General features: G+C 39.0%; 2 protein-coding genes across 3 annotated transcripts in view; one reads left to right on the forward strand and one right to left on the reverse strand.

Moving 5' to 3' along the window:
* The window catches only part of LOC307179735 (very low-density lipoprotein receptor-like), a 125,563-nt gene extending 115,311 nt beyond the window's left edge, over positions 1–10,252 (forward strand). The window contains exons 3-4 of one of the 2 annotated variants that reach the window (XM_079909282.1): positions 3,885–4,057; positions 10,128–10,252. In XM_079909282.1, the coding sequence (XP_079765408.1) occupies positions 3,885–4,033 (149 nt within the window). In that variant the 3' untranslated portion in view covers positions 4,034–4,057; positions 10,128–10,252. The remainder of the gene's footprint in view (positions 1–3,884; positions 4,058–10,127) is intronic. The other variant, XM_079909283.1, reaches the window with a different exon arrangement.
* Positions 1–18,885, reverse strand: part of LONRF1 (LON peptidase N-terminal domain and ring finger 1) — a 44,876-nt gene that overhangs the window by 18,978 nt on the left and 7,013 nt on the right. Inside the window, exons 2-8 of the mRNA XM_079909281.1 lie at positions 11,257–11,375; positions 10,113–10,235; positions 6,945–7,094; positions 6,239–6,479; positions 6,042–6,138; positions 4,703–4,817; positions 1,593–1,714 (exon numbers count right to left, since the gene is read on the reverse strand). Coding sequence (XP_079765407.1) covers positions 1,593–1,714; positions 4,703–4,817; positions 6,042–6,138; positions 6,239–6,479; positions 6,945–7,094; positions 10,113–10,235; positions 11,257–11,375 — 967 coding nt within the window. The remainder of the gene's footprint in view (positions 1–1,592; positions 1,715–4,702; positions 4,818–6,041; positions 6,139–6,238; positions 6,480–6,944; positions 7,095–10,112; positions 10,236–11,256; positions 11,376–18,885) is intronic.

Below are 18,885 nucleotides of genomic sequence, written 5' to 3' on the forward strand. Positions count from 1 at the left end.
GGTTACAGATTATGGCCCCCCCCCACTAATGTTTTCTAGTCTTTCTTCAAAAAGACCACTAATTACTTAAGTAAAGGCAATATTTAATACACACGTTTAACATACTAATGTTTTTATATTTTCTAGTCTTTCTTCAAAAAGACCACTAATTACTTAAGTAAAGGCAATATTTAATACACACGTTTAACATACCAGTCCTAGTTCCTCTACTTTTAAAACTGTATATTCTACCACCATTGAGCACTCTTATGAACATAAAAACGGGGGGGGGGGGGGAGCCAGTATACCTCTTAATTAGCAAAACTTGTAAGTACCAGGGGATGAGCTACCCCTTAAAAGAATAGCCCTGTTAGTACACAGCAAGATTCCCTGAGGCTTCTCCATCACACTCAGCTTCCCTCACATCACTACTCTTTCTGTCATCCATGGATTTCACTCTTCTGTGAGGGGTCTGGTCCTCTCACCATGTTTTAGTATTTCAAAAATACATCTGAAGCATTCTTATATCCCAGCTTTCTGCAGTGTTGGTCAAAAAGGCTTATAATCCTCACATCAGAATATTTTCTATCATAAAATCACACAATAAAATATCAGTTCCATGAGGAGACAAATCAATATCAACTTCTACAAACAAAAGATTAGAAACCTTTCTTCTGTTGAAGGCCACTAGCCCAATGAAGACATCTGGTAGACAGATATTGAAAAAGAAAATCTGCAAGCACAATTATTTTTTTCTTAGAAAGTTAGAAATATAAAATGTTTAATCTGTATTTTTTAGAAACAGCATATAAAAATTACAATTTTGCTCTTTAGTGTCCAGTTAAAAGTAAGTGGGAAAAAAAGAGAGTTAAGAAATTAGAAACCCATGAAAGAAACTTGGACACTCAAGAAGAGACTGGTGAAAAGACATGAGGGGAAGAGAAAGGAAAAAGAAATGTAGAAGAAAGCAAGCTATACAGAGCAACAAAACCATGTCCAACCTACCCAGCCCCAATTGGCTTTTATGTGCTCTTACTAGTGGTACCACTGAATCCCAAAGTTACCACCAGGTTTTTCACCTTGCTGATACTAAGTCATTTCTGCTAACAGTCAATAGCTTCCTTAACTGAGAATTTAGCCCCTAAGTCACCCCTTCCAATTTCAGTCTCAGGCCTCAAGGTCCCACCCCCTTCAAACCTCTGATTGGCTAACCCTCCTGCCAATCCAGGCCATCTATCCTCCACCTTCCCCCTGCACCACCATGATTGACGCCTGAGGGATGCAGTTCCCAGCAACCACCTCACCCCTCTCCAATCCCGATTGATTCCAGGGCCTGATGTCACTGGAGGAAACCCCTCCTCCACCTAAAACACTGCTTCAGTGCAGAGAGCTGAGTCAGTCACTCCCAACAGAACATCTAGAAGTTACCAAATGAACTTTTAAAAACTTTTGTCGAGGACAGGGGAAGCTGGCCACTATTTGTTTAAAATATGCCTTTGACTACACTGGGTTGAACTAAAGACAGAACCCAGCTTGCTGTGAGGCTTCTCCTTACTATTTCAAAGGGTAGTAGTTCGTAATTTGATTGTTAATTTTTCTGAGAAGAAACTTACTGTGAGAGTTCAGCAGTTTCTTCATCATATATTTTTTTTCTCTCAGACAGTTCATCAGGCAGATACTTCACTATTAAATCTTCCAACAGCTGTGTGACACAGTACCTCCTATCTGCTAGATACTGAAAAACAATATTATTTTACATTCCAGTGCTTTTCTTCCTACAGTATAAAACAGGCAAAACAGTTTAACTTGATATAGTAAAGCCTTTATTACATATTTATACAGTCAGTTCTGAATTAATTTAATTAGTGAGGGGGACCATTACAATGGATGGTGCTAAACAGGTAAACCTGCCTGAGGCTTAACTCAAGAGCATTGAAGACACATACTTGCAACCTGAACCAAGTTCTGTATATAAGACCCTTGTCTTGCTATGATCGTACATCTTTATTAGCAGCAGTCAGCGCTGCCCTGCCATCTCCCACACCAAAGGCCAAGTTCCATCTCACAGTGCATGAGTATCTGAAACTACCATTTGAATTGAGAAACAAAAATAAGATAAGGAATGAAGAAAATGATGCATTTATTTGCCTTACTTAAGAAAAGCAAAACTACTCCTTTTTTGTCCCCCATTTCAGTGGCAGAGCTTCCAGGTAATTTTTCTTTCAGATTTTCCTTCCATTGTCATCCCACTATGACTAATGATCCCCTTATCAAGAGGCTGCTTTTCCTACGTGAGCCACCCTCTGTATAAAATGGTCCATTTGTGCCACTCCCTTAATACTCTGAACACTGCCACCCTCATGTATTTTTGTGTTATTCTCTCTTCCAACTGCCAAAAGCCATCTGACTATCCTTCAGGGTCTGGCTCCAATTCTACCTTTTGCATAAAGTGTTCCTTAGTTATTTTTTTGTCTCCCAAGAGTCCGTTACTTAACCCTTTACCATATAAAAGGCAGTTACCATACCCTGCACTATATTACATGGACAGGGATACATTATATCTCTGTAACTAAACTAAGAACTGCATAGGGCCAGGGACCAGGTCAGTGTGTGTGCAGGATTTTGGACCAAAAAAAAAAAAAAAACAAGAAAAGCCCAATACCAATTTATTCCTGGGAGACAATCACAAGATAAAGAGAAGCCAGCACCTTTTTCTCTGTAGATCCAGCAAAAAGTTTTGTCATTATCCGATGAAGTACAGAGCAGGAAATATTAATGGTGGGGAAATGGGTTATAGTAGTGGTTTTTACGGTTTAGCATGAACCAGGGCTTGTTAAAATGCAGACTGCTGAGCCCCACCCCAGGGTTTCTGATTTAGTGGCTCTGGGGTAGGGTCTGAGAATCTGTATTTCTAACAAGTTCCCAGGGGATAGTTTATTATAAAATTAATCAAATGACAGATACTATAAAAGCAGTTTCATTACCGTTTTCTATTAAATTAAGATGTTTCAAAATTTAAGACTCATGTATTAAATTTGGGAAATACAGCCTCTCTTACAGTACTGGTAAGAATCTATTTTTGTACATTACTCGGGACCTAGGCAATTTGGCAATTGGTTTTAATAAGAGTCTTATAAATATACGGCCTTTGATCCAGTAATTCTCCTCCCAAGAATTTACCCTAAGGAAAGAGTCAAAGACACAAACCACAGTGTCAAAAGACACAAACCACAGTATGCTACAACAAAACCAAACAACTTACATACCAACAACAGGAAAATGTTACACACCGGACTAGTATACTGCTACAAAAACCGTGTCTTTAAAATGTATTCAGATGAAAAAATGAGCAAAATGAAATGACAAGTAGGAGAAGTAGAAAACTGGAGAGCATGTCAATTTTATCCTTGTAAATAAATATATATATTTAGACTTTACCAATTATATTATACAGGGTGTCTTCAGGTCAGGACAAAGGATAAAGTTATTTTTAAACAGTATGTTATGTTTTTAAATAATATCCTTATTTTATTTTCCTTAAAACTGAGAGAACTCTAAATTTAAAGCAATGTATCTAAATGTTAATCTGAAAAAAAGCATAATAAATATATGAGTGTATCTAAAAACTCTGGAAAACCAGGAAAGACAGCATGTTTAGAGTACTTCAACTGAAAACACTGAGTATACTAGTTGAAATAGCTAACAAACTCTTTAAGAAGGAAGTTTTTTTATCTTATGTTTCCTGACTTGAACATTGTTTATGTGGTTTTCTGTTTTACTACATATAGGCTTGCTGTACAGAGCTATGTTTTCTGTATAGGAAATAACTATTTTCCATAGCAAAATGGTTTTATCAATTTTTTAATTCATATTTGGAAGACACTTCTTTTCTTCAAACAATCCAGGGACAGAATCACTCTCCCTGATCAATGCTACCACTGCACCTGGAACTCAGAATTCGAAGGCTTTGGCCTCACCTTTGGGGACTTCAAGTCACTCAAGCACGACTGAGAGGGTGTTGCTCTCCCACTGGTTATGGAAGGTACCCACCTGAGATGCAGCTATTTTCCTAATGCAGGTGAATAGTGCTTTTCACTTCCTAGACAAGGAGGGACGTGGGAAGCTGTGCCTCCCTCTCTTCTCGCCAGGCCACCTCTTTCTAGGGCTGTGCTGTCCAATGCGCTAGCCACTACTCACATGTGCCTACTAAAATGTAAATTAATTATAAGGTTAAACAAAATTTTAAATACAATTCCTTCTACACATGTGGCTGGTAGCTACCATGTTGGACAGCACAGATACAGAGCATTTCCATCAATGCAGAAAGTTCTACTGGACACAGTTGCTCCAGATGTTAAGGGGATTGGATTAGACCTGAAATCTAGCCTAAAAATGGTGGTGGGAGGCAGGGCAGTTGGGCTTCCCCAATACTGTCATCATTAAAATTCAGTAGATTCCCGACCAGCTACTTGACCACACCTCCTTTGTTTAAAAAATTAAGTAAGAGGTCTTGGCCTTCAGACCCTCTCTGCTTTCTCCTCCCCTCTCCAAACTCACTTTTCTCTAACACTAGCATATGGGTAACAAAACAGAGTCCCTTTTGGCCACTCAGCATATACAATGTAATTTATTCTGAACCTATTAATCATTGCTATGGCTGAATAAAATCAAACCATGTTGCTACACTTAAGACCAATAAACAGATAAGCATAAAAATGTTTACCTCTTTTAAGCTTTCCTTACAAAGGGGACAGTATGGTGTGTGATCTAAACAACGCTCAAGACAATTCTTACAGAATGAATGTCCACAAGGGGTTGTTACTGGCTCAAAAAACAACCTGAAATCAACCAAAATACATGTTAGTTTTCACAATAAACTCCATTGGAAAAAGTGAACAAACTAATAATGGAACCATAACACTAATCTCTCTTTAGAGTAGAGGAGGAAGAAGGAGGGTCTGGTGGGCAGGAGGGGAGAGAAGGGGCAGTGGTAAATACGAGTATATCCTCCTGAAGCGTTTAAAAGTTCACCATCCAGAGGTACCCTGCGCTGGGGGCCTGGAGCTGTACTAACATAACCACCACTCACATGTGGCTATGGCGCCCTTGAAGTGGGGCTGGTCCAAACTGAGATGTGCAGTGCATCTAAAATACACACCAGATTTCAAAGACTTAGTGCAAAATTAATGATGTAAACTATATCATTAATAATTACTCATTCATTTTTGTACAGATTCTTATTTTATCATCACTTTAAAATTGGTTTTCTTAACAAGATTATAAAAGCCTTACAAAAATAATCCACTAAATTACCACCACTGAATTCTAAAGAAATAGGAGGCTTAATATTCAAACAATATGGAAAAACTAATTTTTCTTACATTATTTCCTGAAACATGATACTTTGGAAGTTCCTAGAAGTACTGTTAGATGTATAGGTACTTCAGAAATCATCTGGGTCTAATCCCCTCGCCTCACAGATGAAGAAGCCAAGACTCAGAATTAAGGGACTTGCTCAGAAATACCTCTCATCACCCCTGGCCTGGTGTGGACAGTGCCGGGTGCTTTACACCGTTCCCTTGCCTCCAGCACAGTTTCTGTACCTGGAAAATGTTCTTTTTAAACTATCAGTCTTACAATTACAAGCATTCTGCATAATGGAAATCCTTATCCAATGTTACACACACAATACCTCATTGTATTCTTACCCAAATCTAAAACCATGGAGTCTCAATAATAACATGTAGAGCTTTTATAGTACTTTACAATTCCCCAGATACTTTTTATATTTTAGTCATCTGATTCTTACAAGACTTCAGTATAGGCTATGCAAACCCTGACCCCACTTTCTAAGTAAGGAAAAGCTAAATAAGGTTCAGAGATTACATTATTTGCCTAAGATGTGAAAGGGAAACCTGGGACTAAAATTCGTATCTTTTGATTTTTAACCCACTGTTCTGTTACTTCACATTGCCTATTATTACAGAGTAGATTACCTTTATCTACTCTGTACTTTACATTAATGTAAAATATTCATCTTTTATAAAATTGTACATACTTACCTCATGCAGAGAGAACACTCAAAATCTGAGACATCTATTAATTCTTCTGGGATGTCACCGTAAGTTAATGAAAACGTACAGACTTCATTGGGAGTTTCTATTAAAACAAAGAGATGGGGTTATCTTCTTTAGGAAGAAGTCTGAAGGCCATTCTAAATAAATCAATGTGTTTTATAGGAGTGTAGTGAAATTTTTACCTCCCTGTCTTTTCAGCTTATTTCTTCCATCTTCATTTACAATCACATCCTGGTCTAAGAGAGACAGCTTTCTTTTCAGCAGAACACCTTGCTCTTGAACAGAGAGTGAAAATTCTGAGGACACTCTTTTTAAACAATCCTCTCTGGCAGGCATGTCTGTCGAATTTATAGCCTGTGCTGACCGAGCATGGTTTAGGCTTCCTTTGACAGGCTCTGAAGTGACCTCTGCTATTTCTTCATTCTACAAAAAAATACAACAAATAAGGGTAACTAACTGTATTTCTTTACTATCCTTATTCTCACCAGAACCAAACTGAAATTTTGATGTCTTAAAATGTTCATTTTATTGTTCATTTAAACAGCACCAACTTTAAATTCTAAAACCCTGGCAAGTGAGTGATTTTTGCCAGTACTTAGATAGCCCTGGACATCAAGCTGGCTTACATCATAATAAGGTTAAAGCAGTTATGCTAATATAGTTCCTACTCCAAGGAAACGGAAATAAATACAATGTTCTGTATTTTCCAAGAGACTGAAAGTTTTCTGACACTGAATGACCTAAATTTGTGATTAATGAGCATATACTTTACATAAAAGTTTTCAGTATAAAATAAAAGGCCATAGATGAAATTCTATTAAGACAATGCCTACTAGGTTGAAAGTACCTAAACGGATTGCCCATGATTATCTTTACTCACCCCCTTACCTGCTCTGGGCTAAGTTCACTGGCACAATGAGACTCTTCTATTACTGAAGGAAAACCAAAAGGTTTGTTTTTAATACACGGTAATGAACTCCAGGAAGAGTCCTTCAGGCCTTCTTTTAAGTTTTCAGGTGACAATAAATCACATAAAATCTGTAAGAGAAATATTATAAAAAGTAATGAAAACTATAAAATATTTGGTTGAGGATAATTTAATATAAAGTTACCTAATATTTAAGAATTTGGGGGAAATTTGTAGCAAATAACTTCATATGGAGTATAATCTACAAAAATATCAAATTACTATATCATACACCTAGAACTAATATAATGTTCTGAGTCGGCTATCCATCAGTTTAAAAGAAAGAAAAGTTGTAGCCAACTTTATTTTTAATGAGCAGGGAAGGAACAGGTTAGGTAAAAAGCAGAACTTCCATATTGATTAAAAAGTCTTGCAAAACCAAGGTGTGCCTCAGTGGGGTCAAATCACCTCAAATAAATGATTCAAAAGGAAGGCACGGGGTGGTGAGTTTGGTAGCCTGAGAAGGTACCCAAGGTAAAGGTTGACGTTTTATTGATTTTTTTACTTTAGCCACACCCCGAGTCATGTGGGATCTTATTAGTTCTCTGACCAGGGATCAAACCCGTGCCCCCTGAATTGGCAGCACGGAGTCTTAACCACTGGACGGGCAGGGAAGTCCAAGGTTGACATTTTAATATGAGGTTTGTAGAAAGAAGAGATCTTAAGAGAAGTGGAAAATATTACCTTTGAACATCAGTGAGTCCTATCCTGTCAAAATAGTTCATGGTTCATCCCAATGTATATTTTAAGGTGGACTTAAGAGTGTTTATGTGAACTTGGACCTTTAACTACTAAACTCTAAAATTCCATGTGTTTACACTGAATTTAGTGTCTCCCTGAACAAGTGACCTGCACAGTCAGTCACCACTGCCCAGCATTATTTGTGGCACCAAATGGCAGCTGTCTGATATGAGAGGCAGCTGCAGTATCAAAATCTTGGGTGCTTCTCTCAGGAATATGTCTACAACTCTCAAAGAAACGGGGGTGGTTAAGACGGAGGAAGAACCTGGCTACAAGGAAATGAGAGGGATCCACATGTTTGCTTGTCAAAACAAATTTTGTGTGTATATGTACAGCAGACGATTTCTTAAAGCCTCAGTTTGGAGGTTTGGCTTTTCAGCTGTACTGTCTCTCAATACACAAAAATCATAATTTTTCATGAGTCTTTACAATGTAATTAAAAAGGAAATATATATATAATGTAAACAAAAGTGTGTGTATCTGTATGTGCTCAAGCAACACCCCATCTAATGAACAAACATTTTAAAATTTGGGTATGGTTTTACATTTCCTGATTTTAAAAAAAGGTATTAAACACACACCCACCCTAGAACACAGCAACTCCACTCCTAGGTATTTACTGAAGAGATATAAAAACATATGTCCACAAAATGACTTGTATAAGAATGTCCATAGCATCAACTGGAAACAATCCAAATGAAAATTGCCACTAACTGTGAATATCACAAACTGTGGTGTGTTCATACAATGGGATACTTGGTAAACAATCAAAAAGAAAAAAATTACTGGATGTATCTCAAAAACATTATGTTGAGCAAAAAAAGCCAGACACAAAAGAGTATATGCTGTATGATTCCATGTATACGAAGTTCTAGAATAGCAAAACTATTCTATGGTGATAGAAATCTGAACGGTAGTTGCCTCTGCAAGCAGAGAGATCGGGAATTTGCTGGAAAGGAGATGAGGGAACTTTCTAGGATGATGGAAGTATTCTATATCTTGATTGGGGTGCTGTTACGTGACTGTATAATTTCTCAAAACTCACTGAACTGTAAAATCCATGCATTTTATTGTATGTACATTATACCACAATTTACCAAAAAAAATACTGAGGAAAAATAAATATTTCAAGGCAGTAGGTATTTTGCATTCACCTGACCTTACTAACGAACAAACAAATATTTACAGAAGTATAAGGATATCCAGCAGCATGGAAAATGCAAAATCATACACCCTTAAAAAGCCTGCAATCTCACCAGGGCAATCACTCTAGCAAAGAGAACAGTCAGAAAACACACAACACACAACAGTAAACCATTTTTTGTTAAATCAGTGGGCTAGAACATGCGTGCAAACAAACCTTATAGAGGATATAGCAATGTTAGCTGTATTCATAAGGCATTTGGAATCTGAGAAAAATTTCAAAATTCTCATACTTCAAGGTACATAAGAATCTCCCAAGGTGCTTGTTAAACTATGCCCCAATTCCGGAGATTCTAATTCCAAAGGTCTGTGGTAGGGCCCAGGAATCTGTGTTTACCAGGCACCCGAGATGATTCTGAAAAAAAGCCACACTCTGAGAAACACTACGAAGGTAATAAATAATGTGGCATCTTTGGGGGGACATCGAGGGGAGCATCTCATGACAGGGCACTGAAATTATATTAGGGTAGATTTTCCCAAAACATTTTTCAAAGACTCTAGTCATCCCAGATGCTCTGTGGGTAAATCTGGCAAAAGCTGAATGCTGTTGTCATGCTAGCAAAGCAAAAACTCTTGACAAAATCCGAAGAAATCTGTTTGGTTCGACCCAATGTTTTCCAAAGTCATTTATTTGATCGGAGAACCCCCTTCCCTTTTTCCTTTTAATTAACACCTACTGACACATCGCTGAACAAACTTTGGAAAGGAATATATGCAGTACTGAGAATATTAAGGCAAAACAAACTGAGTGGGGCAATACCACTGGCAACCACGGAAAGCAAGCAAAGTTGAGACCTGAAATGAAAGGCAAAGGAAGCCAATAAAAATTCCTGAGCAGGAACATCACGACAACAATGTTTAATTAAGGATGATTAGTCTGGCTCCCATGGAACAAACTATTAGAGAACATCTAAATTTAACGAGGCAAAAATAATGCATTTAACTATCTCTGAATGAAATGTTTTGATTTCGGTAAGAATTCAGTATGCTAATAAGTATATAAGCCTGAAAACTACTTGTCAAATTGCTACTGAATTTGACTTATGGACACTCCTTATGTTCTTACCCAAGATTCTAACTGGCATTTGTAAAAAGACCTGTGTCGTAGCCCTACCTTGAAGTATTATAGTTGGTAAACTGATTACCTTTTCTACTTCTAGCTTTGCAGGTGCGAAATCTTCATCAAGCGCTAAGCACTGAAGAAACAGTTGTAAGGCATCACCTAAAAAACCAGCATCGTGGAGGACTTTTCCTTTCCTGAAGTAGACCTTCAATAAAAGCACATATACATGACTTTTATGGATGGAATTGTTTTTTTTAAAAAATCAGTATCAAGGGGAAAACAAAAGAAAGTCTGCTTGGAAATACTCATTTTCAAACTCTGACTGACTGAGGAGGCCCAGGCATTCTAAAGGCATATTTACACCCTGCCCTGGAGAGGCACCTACAGGGGAGCTGAGGCCCAGAAAGTGACTTCAAAACCACATTTCTCATTTTATCCCTTCAGTGATAAGTCCAGAGGGTTCTTTCTTTTTAATAGTTGTAAAGCTGTCCGTACAATCATTTTCCCTCTTAACATTCATTGGACCTGTACTAACCAGTCATGCCATCATGGAATTTTGAATCATTTTCCTTATTAATTTATAACTTTTAGAGCATCCTTACTATACTGTCCTCAAAGGCACAGCTTTGAATGGAGGAAAAAGTCACATAAAAAAATGACTTCTAGCTTAAAGTATATGGGAGATGGACTAATTTGCCTTGGCAGTTTGATAAAAAGGAGAATTAGTAAACTGATTATATATTATATACATGCCACAAGTCCTTTTTTAAAACAGCATGGGCAAGGCAACCTCCTTTGACCCCATCTACCACAGTTAACCACAGCCTAATCATCCAGTTCCCATCACAATGCCTCAGTCAACTGTTCAGCCACAAGGACCCCTTCTCTTTCCGTTGATAAAACCTCCTCCATTGATAACCAGTTTGGATCCAGCTCTGCAATAGGGCCAGTTGTGTCTCTTTGAGGAAATGCTGTATATTAAAGTCTGTTTTTTTCTGTGCCTTGAATTCAGGTTGTTCTTTGGTTAGGAGACAAAGGTTTCTTACAGTTTAAAAAACTGTCATGATATTCATCCACTCAAAATATTGACCTTAGATTTCTAGAACTCTATATTTTATTTAAAGAATCACCCAATCCATTCCATTATAACTTATAACCATAACTGAATGCATATTCCCTGCAGTTGAAATTTGTAAATGTATGCAAATGTAAGACAGTAATTTTACCTCAGGCCAATTTGGCAGTTGAAAGAGAACTGCATTTAAATCTTCTATGGCTGCTTTAAACTCTCGCAGACCAGCATATGATTCAGCTCTGTAAATTTTCAGAGTCAAGTCGCTGGGCTCTGAAATAAATATACTATGAAGGTTTGATTATTTTTAAAAGATTATTGTATGACCCACAAAATACATCATACTAGATTACGAACTGACTCAGTGATTCTAGTCAGTAACCACCAAAGCAAAGGCAGTGAACCGAGCACTGTACAGGTGCAACCCAATAGTATGTTACGATTTATAATTTATATCAAATCCTTACGAGTAGATTATTTTAGTGGAGGAAATTATGCTTTTTAAAAAAACTGAAAATATTTTTATAATATGAATAATCATCCCTAAGAAAATGTTTGCTTAAAATAGGTCATTCTGTTAAAATTTAAAAGACTCATGTCTTAGATGTTTAGAAGATTTGCCTTTTTGTGGTAAATCTTACTTTTTTATACCAGTTTTGAAATCCTATTTATAAATGACCATATGTGTAACCAATGCACATGGGATCCCATAGTTACAAAGACTGACCAAGGCACAGTCTTAGGAAAGTACACAGTGATCCTGCTTCTGGAGGAAATGGGTTGATAAGACTCAGTTTTTTTAAGAGGAAAAACATTTTTAATTCCTGCCATTAGCAAAAATAGTATTGGACAGTCCCCAGACAGATTTAATTTCAAATATTTGAGGGAAAAGAACTTTGTTGATAATTTCACTATGTTCTCCATCACTACTTGAGAAACTAAACTAGTATTCAACTGCACTCAAAATTTCAGACGGTTCATTTATGATACTACAATCAATCACTACAGGTACATAGATTGTAAAACTGAAGTCTAGGCCAGAAACTAATTTTCAGTACATCTACAGATGACATAACTTGAGTCTTCTTTGAAAGCTATTCATCTTTGGAGGCTTCCAAAATGTATGCTTATAAAACAAAGCATTCATTGTGGGAAGGGTGTAAAGACCCATAATGCCTCATTTGAAAAACAAAATCTATAATAAAAGAAAACTCGTTAATAGCTCCCTGATTTACTCTAGATTTTTTTTTTTAATTATTTATTTTTGGCTGCACTGGGTCTTTGTTGCTGCACGCAGGCTTTCTCTAGTTGCAGCGAGCGGGGGCTACTCTTCCTTGCGATGTGTGGGCGTCTCATTGTGGTGGCTTCTCTTGTTGCAGAGCACGGGCTCTAGGCACACGGGCTTCAGTAGCTGTGGATCGTGGGCTCTAGAGTGCAGGCTCAGTAGTTGTGGCGCACAGGCTTAGTTGCTCTGCAGCATGTGGGATCTTCCCGGACCAGGGCTCGAACCTGTGTCCCCTGCACTGGCAGGCAGATTCTTAACCACTGCACCACTAGGGAAGTCCCTACTCTAGTTTTTAAATCATTGCTTTTCTACAGATAAATCTAGATTAAACAATTAAATTAGGCCTTTTTCAGTTGCTGGTACTTGAGAACCCAAATTTTATTGTTCCCTCAGATTTATACCAATGAAAATTTTTCAAGAATAAAATTAATATTTCATGAAAATATTTCTTACTTCCTCAGTAGAAAAAGACACATGTGGCATATTACATCTTTTGTTTCTTAAAGCAATATAATTGTAAATCATTAACTTTGAACAAAAATGCATAGAAACTGAAAGCTCCATGTGATTACTCAATCAAGAATGAAGAGTCCAAGCTAGACCCTGAGGGGGTTTAAAAGATTTTACTTTATCCATGTCTTCGAGGAGCTTACAGTCTCATTAGAAAATTCTATTTTCTTGTGAAATGGCACCATGTGATCCTGATTTCACAAGCACAACTGGAGTTCGGGAAACAGAGCAATGTGTGCCAGACCCGTCCAAGGAGTAAGCAGTCACTACAGCAGCATCCAAACCCTTGAGCTGGAGAGGACGGCGACCAGGACGTGCACAGCTGGGTGCTTCCAACAGCATTCTTGGGACCCCGCCTGTGCTCCAGCACCTCCAGAGACAGGGGGTTCACGGTCACAACAAGCAGCCCACTCCACACACGGATCCCTCACTGGGCTTTTTATCTTCTCACATGTTGTTTTTTACAGCAAGTCCCCATGGCATGACACTTGACGCAGTACACATTCGGACCTCGTGAGTAACGCACCCTCTGATCAAGGCCTCGCTGCTCAGTGGTGCCCTTTACGCAGCTTCTCTAGGGCAGCACGGGGGAAGGGGAGGAGGAGATCTCCGCCTTTAAAGCACCCAGTCAATCTACAACGCTTCTCCCCTCTGAGGGAAGCAAGAAAGGACTGTGCCCCTCTCATCTCAACACAGAAGCACTCAGGCTATCCAGACTCCCTGGAAAGCTAGTGTCTACTGGGATTAGAAAAGAGGTGGACCCCATGAAGAGACGAGAAGAGGATCATATTTTAAAACTCTTGCTCCCCAAATCCTCATAGGTCATGTTTTTATTGAGAACTTCAAATGTCAATGGACTACATTTTTTTTTTTTTTGCGGTACGCGGGCCTCTCACTGTTGTGGCCTCTGCCTTGGCAGAGCAAGGCTCTGGACGCGTAGGCTCAGCGGCCATGGCTCACGGGCCCAGCACCTCCGCGGCATGTGGGATCTTCCCGGACCGGGGCACGAAGCCGTGTCCCCTGCATCGGCAGGTGGACTCAACCACTGCGCCACCAGGGAAGCCCAAAGGACTACATTTGAATGACTCTGTTTGGGTGGGAAAAACCCCACCTCATCAATTGAGTTCACACTCTCCAATATGTTTTAAAAGAGATTAGGGCTACCCCACTTATTTTCTGCAGATCCTTCTTAATTCAAAAAAAGAGCCAAATGCACTAATTGGGGCCCTTCGAATATCCTAAGGATACAGAATGTCTGCCCTCCGTATCCACTTTTGCAAAAAAGGCAACTGAAAAAGAACGCCATCAGCCTGGTGTGTGTGTGATTAACTCAGGTGTGAAACAGGCGACAAACATTTACTGTCTGCTTCCTACCTGGCCCTGCCGACGCTGGAATGAACTAGTCACCTCACTGCATAGGCCACCAGGCGGGCCTGCCTCTCAGTCCACAGCTGCAGGTATGCAGTGCCTGGCACATTACAGACTCAATTTGTTGGAAAAATGAAGAAGTATAAAGATGGGGTCTGGGCTAAGTGTACTGAGCATGATTTAAATCCCACATCTAATTTCCTCATTCTACCTCCAGGTGCATCAAATTTCCAACAGCCTGCTGTGTTTTTCCTCAAGTTCAGTACACTTCTCACACCCCGCCCCCCAAACAAGGTGTCTGGTCACTATATTCTGTAACACTGACGTCCCAAGTCAAACTCTTAACCGTGGTCCATTTTATCTCCTCTAATATTTCCCAAATCCATCCCTGGTCTCTTCCAATCCTACTGCTAATCGCCTTAGTTTTGGCTTCCAGACTATCATTAAGACTATTGTAGCAGCTTGCTCACTGCACCCCCTGCCTCCAGTTTCACCTGTATCCCCACCATCCACAGATGAATAGGCATTTAGCACAACATCCCAGTTTCTCCCTGCTTGGGTCCTGCCCACCTCTCCAGCCTTCTTTCCCATCATTATGAGCCTCCCACTTGACTCCAACAAGACCTAGCTGCTCACTCAGCCCCATGCATGCCTTTCTACTCACACCTCCTCCTTTCTTCACAGAGCTTCCTCATCATTCTTTGTGAGACCACCTCAAACCAACTCCCCTCAGTCTGGATAACTTTTTCTAATCCAGTAAGACTCAGCTCACCAGTCTCTTCTCCAAGACGCTTTCCTTTGCGTCTGCTGCCACTCAGCATCCCATAAGGATTCAGAGCGTGAGCCTGGAAGCCAGACTGCCTGGGTTCAACTTCTGGCTCCTCCACTCACTCGCTGTGAACTGGGGCAAATTGGCAAACCCCTCTGTACCTCAGTTTCCTCAGCTATAAACTTGAGTTTTTGTCCACCTATGGTCAATTAATCTATGAAAAAGGAGGCAAGACTATACAATGGAGAAAAGACAGTCTCTTCAATAAATGGTGCTGGGAAAACTGGACAGCTAAATGTAGAAAAATGAAATTAGAACACTCTCTAACACCATACACAAAAATGAACTCAAAATGGATGAAAGACCTAAATGTAAGACCTGATACTATAAAACTCTTAGAAAATTGCAGCAGTATCTTTTTAGATCCACCTCCTAGAGTAATGGAAATAAAAACAAAAATAAGCAAATGGGACCTAATGAAACTTAAAAGCTTTTGCACAGCAAAGGAAACCATAAACAAAATGAAAAGACAACCCACAGAATGGAAGAAAATATTTGCAAATGAACAACTGACAAGGAATTAATCTCCAAAATCTAGGAACAGCTCATACAGCTCAATATCAAAAAAACAAGCAACCCTATCAAAAAATGGGCAGAAGATCTCAATAGATGGTTCTCCAGAGAAGACATACAGGTGCCCAGAGGCACATGAAAAGGCTAATTATTAGAGAAATGCAGATGAAAACTACAATGAGATATCACCTCACACCAGTCAGAATGGCCATCATCAAAAAGTCTATAGACAATAAATGCTGGAGAGGATGTAGAGAAAAGGGAACCCTCCTACACTGTTGGTGGGAATGTAAATTGGTACAACCATTATGGAGAACAGTATGGACGTTCCTCAGAAAACTAAAAATAGAATTACCATACCATCCAGCAATCCCACTCCTGGGCATATATTCAGAGAAAACGATACATACACCCCAATGTTCACTGCAGCACTATTTACAACAGCCGGGACAGGGAAGCAACCTAAATGTCCACTGACAGATGAATGAGAAAAGAAGATGTGGTACATACATACAATGGAATACTACTCAGCTATAAAAAAGAATGAAATAGTGCCATTTGCAGCAACATGGATTGACCTAGAGATGATCATACTAAGTGAAAGAAGTCAGAGAAAGACAAATACCATATGATATCACTTATATGTGGAATCTAAAAAAAATGATACAAATGAACTAATTTACAAAACAGAAACTTAGAAATCAGACTTAGAAAGCAAACTTATGGTTACCAAAGGGGAAAGGTGGGGGGAGGGATAAATTGGGAGTTTGGGATTGACATATACACACTACTATATCTAAAATAGATTACCAACAAGGACCTACTATATAGCACAGGGAACTCTACTCAATATTCTATAATACCCTAAATGGGAAAAGAATTTGAAAAAGCATAGATATATGTATAAATGAATCAATTTGCTATACACCTGAAACTAACACATTGTTAATCAACTGTACTCCAATATAAAATAAAAAATTTAAGGCTTCCCTGGTGGCGCAGTGGTTGAGAGTCCGCCTTCCGATGCAGGGGACACGGGTTCGTGCCCCGGTCCGGGAAGATCCCACATGCCGCGGAGCAGCTAGGCCCGTGAGCCATGGCCGCTGAGCCTGCGCGTCCGGAGCCTGTGCTCCGCAATGGGAGAGGCCACAACAGTGAGAGGCCCGCGTACCACACACACAAAATAATCTACCCCAAAGGGAAGAACTGAACTAATTTTAGGCAGACTTTTTTTTTTTTAAAACATCTTTATTGGAGTATGATTGCTTTACAATGTTGTATTAGTTTCTGCTGTATAACAAAGTGAATCAGCTATACGTATAGTATACGTATATCCCCGTATCCCCTCCCTCTCGCGTCTCCCTCCCACCCTCCCCATCCCACCCCTCTAGGTGGACACAAAGCGCCAAGCTGATCTCCCCGTGCGATGCACTAAGCACACTTCTTTAATGCAAAAATATACACTAAGAAGCAAAGGGCAAGAATTTAAGTTACGTGAGATGATTTTTTTTTTCAGCTAATACAGTTATTTGATAACAACAAACTATGTACTGTTCTAAATAATTTACAACCTTCAGAACAATCCTATGTGGGTATAACACTGTCCATATTTTTATAGATAAAGAAACTGAGTACAGAAAGTTTAAGTAATTTGCCCAAGATCAAACAGCCCGTAAGTGGTGGATTCTAGATGCTACCTCCAAGCTGCCTGGCTCCAGAGTTCTTGCTGTTCGCCTCTATGCTAATAACAGGGGAGAGGGAGAGAGGGGAGCGGGGGAGGGAGGGAGGGGGAGAGAGAGAGAGAGAGGGAGAGAGGGGGAGAGGGAGGGAGGTAGGGAGGGAGAGAGAGGGAAGGAGGGATGGAGGGAGAGGGGGAGAGAGGGAGGAGAGGAGGAGGGGGAGGGGGAGAGAGAGAGTTAATGTGTGCAAAGTACTTAGAACAGGGCTTGGTATATTTTAAGCACTATTTTAAGTGTTTGCTATTATGATTGTGTTCCTTTACTGTTTGTGAGCAGCATTTACTTAATTTTAAAAATCTGTTTTTGAGCTCCCTCCAGTATTTACTGTCTCTGTATCCTCAAATCCTGGCTTTGATAAATGTTTGCTGAACCAGGGGAAATTCATTAAAATCTGTCCCCTTGAGCTCCTCAATTCATGCCCTCATTTTCTCTTCTCTTCAACCCAGTAATATTGTGAGTCATTAGGCAAATAAAAAGACTGAAATAAAATTCTGCTACAATGAGGAAACTAGTTTTAAGTTGTCCAAGGCCCCACATGGGCTGTGGAGGGAGAGTTCTCCAGAGCGCTGACTCCTCATCTGTCTTCCAGTACGTGATGGGTAGTAATAGGAGTGTACACATCATTTACTTCATCTTCAAGAAACTTGTTTTGAATAACAGAAGTTATAAAATATTTAAACTTTGAAAAATACAGAAAATTAAGAATTAAAAATCCTTTTCCCACCACAAAGAAATTCATTAAAATCTGTCCCCTAAAGTTCCTCACTTCATGCTCTCATGAATTGAGAAATAACCAGTATTGGCATATAACCTGTACTTTTTATGTTTGTGTAGATTACATTTTTAATGTACAGTTTTATAAAATATACCATATATACTGTGTATAATCTGCTTTTTCTGTCAATGTAATTATATCCACAAGATTTTTAATGGTTGCAAACTATTCCACTATGTATACCATCTATTTAAAAATTCCCTATTACTTCTAATTTTTGCTAATATAAAAATTCATTACTATATAGTTCTTTGCTATACTGCAATGAACATATATCTATAAGCTTTTACATATGAGTTTATTTCCTTATTTTCTATAAAGTTGAGTGACTGTGTAGGAAGTCATATAGATATACAGTCCTCAATACATTCTGCTCACCCTTCTTTTATAAAACTTTATTTTACACGCCCAGAAGCTGTGTATTTGTTTCCTAGGAAAACACAAATGAAAATAGCATCATTATTTTTTTTTAGCATCTTTATTTGGAGTATAATTGCTTTACAATGGTGTGTTAGTTTCTGCTTTATAACAAAGTGAATCAGTTATACATATACATATGTCTCCATATCTCTTCCCTCTTGCATCTCCCTCCCTCCCCCCATCCCACCCCTCCAGGTGATCACAAAGCACCGAGCTGATCTCCCTGTGCTATGGGGCTGCTTCCCACTAGCTATCTATTTTACGTTTGGTAGTGTATATATGTCCATGCCACTCAGCATCATTATTTTAATGTGCATTTTTTCAGTGAGTTTGACCTTTAAAAG

The sequence above is a fragment of the Stenella coeruleoalba genome (genome assembly GCF_951394435.1).
Source record: "Stenella coeruleoalba genome assembly, chromosome: 21".
Classification (NCBI taxonomy): domain Eukaryota; kingdom Metazoa; phylum Chordata; class Mammalia; order Artiodactyla; family Delphinidae; genus Stenella; species Stenella coeruleoalba.